This window comes from Lycium barbarum, chromosome 2 (assembly GCF_019175385.1).
Source record: "Lycium barbarum isolate Lr01 chromosome 2, ASM1917538v2, whole genome shotgun sequence".
In the NCBI taxonomy this organism is placed as follows: domain Eukaryota; kingdom Viridiplantae; phylum Streptophyta; class Magnoliopsida; order Solanales; family Solanaceae; genus Lycium; species Lycium barbarum.
In genome coordinates this window covers 55,651,970-55,655,871 of record NC_083338.1, presented here as the reverse complement: position 1 = coordinate 55,655,871, position 3,902 = coordinate 55,651,970, and the positions used below count along the sequence as shown (strand labels likewise).

Sequence of the window (3,902 nt, the reverse complement as noted above, 5' to 3'; positions counted from 1 at the left end):
CCATAAGGTAGGTTAGTCCGAAAAACTATGAAATACATTGAAATATACTATGAAATACATTGAAATACTGTGATATAAACTGTTGTAGTGACATTATATTTCAGTTGGATTTAATTAAATACATTGAAATATGCGCTGTTTGTATGATTTAATTCCATTATGTAACCATTTCAGTATATAAAGGCAATGTATTTAGGATCGTGTATGTGTTTGAAACTTCAATCTGACTGTTCTTTTTTTTGTATTGGTTTATGTAGTTACACTCTGGTATGCTGTTCAACTGATTGTCATTGGAAATTAGAGCTTCAAGTATTGCGAACTCTGAAATGTTCAGAGTGAGATCTTTTCATGCTGAACATACGTGTCGATTGAAGGACAAAGTGTATTCCCAAAGGCAAGCAACAAGTTGGTTGATTGAGGCGTCAGTTGTTAAGCCAAAAATAGCAAATCACAAGAGGAAATATACACCTGGTGATATAGTAGACGACGTAAAAAATGAGTATGGCGTTGATGTTTCTTATATGACAGCCTAGAGGGCTAGAGAAAAGGCAATGAATGAATTAAGAGGGGAACTAACAAAATCATACAAGAAGTTACCGGGATATGTGTACATATTGGATAAAACATACCCTGGATCACATGTGAGAATGCACAAATCACAACAAAATGAGTTCTTGTATTTGTTTATAGCACTTAAAGCGTTCATAAAAGGCTTCGAGTGTCGTAGACCAATAGTTGTAGTAGATGATTCCCACCTTAAAACTGCATATAACGGTACTTTTGTGTCAGCCAGCATGTTGGATGGTGCAGGTAGGTGCCAACATGTTTAAATACATTTTTTTCTGCTTTTGGTATATTTCGTTGTATTTCATTCTAGTTCCAGTGTATTTCCAATATGATTTATGTTATATTTCACTGTAAATACACAAAACATGTTTGTGCAGGTAATATTCTACCATTGGCATATGGTGTGATAGATTTAGAGAACGATAAGTCTTGGACCTGGTTCTTTGAACAGTTCAAACAAGCTTATGGGAATAGGGATAACATGTGTGTTGTATCAGACAGATATGAGAGCATCATTAAGGCGGTGTCTAGAGTATATCCAACTGTGCCACATTTGGCGTGCATATGGCATTTGTGGAAAAATGTGATCACGAAATACAAGTCGAATGGTGAAGTATTGAGTCTTGTATTCTATGCACTTGCAAAAGCTTCCACACAGGCTGAGTTTGATAAGCTGATGGAGAAGATTGAGAAGGTTGATTTTCGGGTAAAAGAGTACTTGGAGGATGTTGGAAGGGAAAGTGGGCTCGACTGTATTCACCCGTTAACAGAGGATGGACAATGACCTCAAATATAGCCGAATGTATTAATGGAAAATTGGTAGCAGCAAGAGAGTTGCCTGTTTTCAATTTTCTTGAAGAAGTGAGGAAGATTTTGGGAGATGGAATTGCACTAATAGGAGGAACGATACATACACATTCACAACACTTGGAAAAGCATTCCAGCAATTATTATCAATAAACGAATGTAAATCTCTACGTATGACGGTATGTTACTGTTTATTTTGTTGAAGTCTGCCTACGTATATTTCAATATATTTCAGTATATTTTAGAAAGTACTTAAGTAATTCTGTTTGGATTGTATATTTCCATGTATTTCATATTACTTATCGTTGTTAATATTCAATGTATTCTGGTCTGACACATTTCTTCTTGATTAGGTTGAACCATCAACTGAATATATGTATACCGTAAATGATGAGGCAAGGCGTTTCATAATTGATCTTAAAAAGAAAACATGCAGTTGTCGGATGTTCCAAATGGACGAGATACCATGTCCACATGCATGGGCTGTATTGAAGAGTAAAAGTCTTATGCCTGATGAATATTGCTCAGACCTATTCAAACCAAAGACAGTGATTAAGACGTATGATATGCCGGTGGATCCTCTGCCTGACGAGAGTGAGTGCAATATTCCTAAACACATATGCGATGAAGTTGTTTTGCAACCAAGATACAAGAGACCCCCAGGAAGGCCAAAGAAGAAGCGAGATAAACCATTAATGGAGACGATGATTGGTAAACGTAGGAATGCTTGTAGTACTTGTGGACGTCTTGGTCACAATAGGCGTTCTTGTTCTAATGAGCCACGTAAGAAGTAGATGTTTAGTTTGTAATTGTTTTTTTTAAAAAAAAACACTTATCCCCAAAAATATTAAATAAAGAAATTTTTGGTTCATCGTTGTATTCTGCATTTTTTGTCCTTTATTTTCATAATAATATTGCATACAATTCGGTGTTAACGGATGTTAAAATGAATAAATACGTATTAACTTAGAACAATACAATGAAATATGAGTGAAATGTTTAAGAAATATTAAGTTGCATTAGGCCTATATACACAGGAATACAATGAAATATATCAGAAACTGTTTCATAAAAAATGCAGAGTGGGTATATACATTGGAATACATTGAAATACACCACAAAGTTGTTTTCATTAAACAATGAATATAAATATGGGAGGTTGAATCAAAAAATAGTCGTGATAGAAATTAGTTAAGTCATTGATGAAAAAACACTGCAATTTGTCAACTGGAATACATTGAAATACACCAGAAGTATTCCAGATCACTTGGAATAATTTGTCAAATTGCAGAGTGGGTATATACATTGGAATATATTGAGATACACCAGAAGCTGTTTTCATTAAACGATAAATATAAATATGGGAGGCTTAAGCAAAAAATAGTCGTGAAAGCAATTAGTTAAGTCATTAATGAAAAAACACTGCAATTTATCAATTCTTAACAAAACAACACAACAAAATGTACAAAATTGGTCAGCAAAACAATACTGTGAAAAACGATTCTACATTAAAACCTAGTGGACTAATTAACAACTACTGTGTCAACCGCGTTGTAATCTATGGCAGGCCTAACTGGTCTTGGCGGCAGTTCATTGTCACTTAAGGCATTCAAATCTGTCTTTTGCCATCCGTATTCCCATAGTAATGCCCCGTATCTATTACATAGTGATTCTGCATCAATTTCAGATGGAACGCCTCGTCCAGAACAACAGTATTCAGCAAATGCGGCAACATACACACCACAATCCCTGAAAAATTAAAAAAAAAATGATTATTGGTTGAGAATTTTGAAAAAAAAAATGGAACTATGATGTTGAAATACATACATGCTACCAGAGGCTTGTTGTGGCAAGTCATTCACATACATGACATCAAAGTCATCAGTCTGTTGTTTGCCCTTGTATGATGGGTGGTTAATCCAATCGATGCCTTTTTTTCTCGTAAAACCCAGACAAATGTAGATGATGTGGCAATAGGGTAGCTATCTTGTGTATTGCATAGCCAGTGGCATCCCATGGATCCTATAATACTGTGGGTTGGCAGAATACTTCTTGTTGATGCTTCTAATCAACTCGGTAAAAGCATCTCTGCCCCATGGATAATCTACATACCTTCCATCCTCAACCACTTCAAAATGAACACTTGGTATATTTGTTTTCCTAGGCTCACCGCAAAAGATGTATGTATTTATAAAAAACAGAATTGCAAACTTAACAGTGTCCTCATCATTATCTCCCCAACACTTATTCTTAAAGTAATCAATCAACTCCAATCTTTTTACTTTACTCCTAGTTCCACCAAAATAATCATCCATAATCCTATTCGGTTTTTCCTCATCGTATGTAAATTGACTTTCATCGGCTACACAATTTAGCCCGCTCATAAGGGCAAATTCTCTCATGGTAAATCGAAATACGGTACCATTTATATCAATTGTAAACCAATCAGAAGTGCTCTCCTTGAGCTCTCTTACCATGAAGCACCTAAAAATCTGTGCTTGAACCTCCAGGTGCTGCATTCCGAAGAA

At 35.4% G+C, this 3,902-nt stretch overlaps 1 protein-coding gene across 1 annotated transcript; it reads left to right on the top strand.

The window, feature by feature from the left end:
* Positions 1 to 1,347: 1,347 nt before the first annotated feature.
* On the top strand, positions 1,348 to 2,168 carry LOC132628585 (uncharacterized). The gene is made up of 2 exons (XM_060344353.1): positions 1,348 to 1,428; positions 1,728 to 2,168. The coding sequence occupies exons 1-2, from the start codon at positions 1,348 to 1,350 to the stop codon at positions 2,166 to 2,168; spliced, it is 522 nt and encodes a 173-aa protein (XP_060200336.1).
* Positions 2,169 to 3,902: the final 1,734 nt, after the last annotated feature.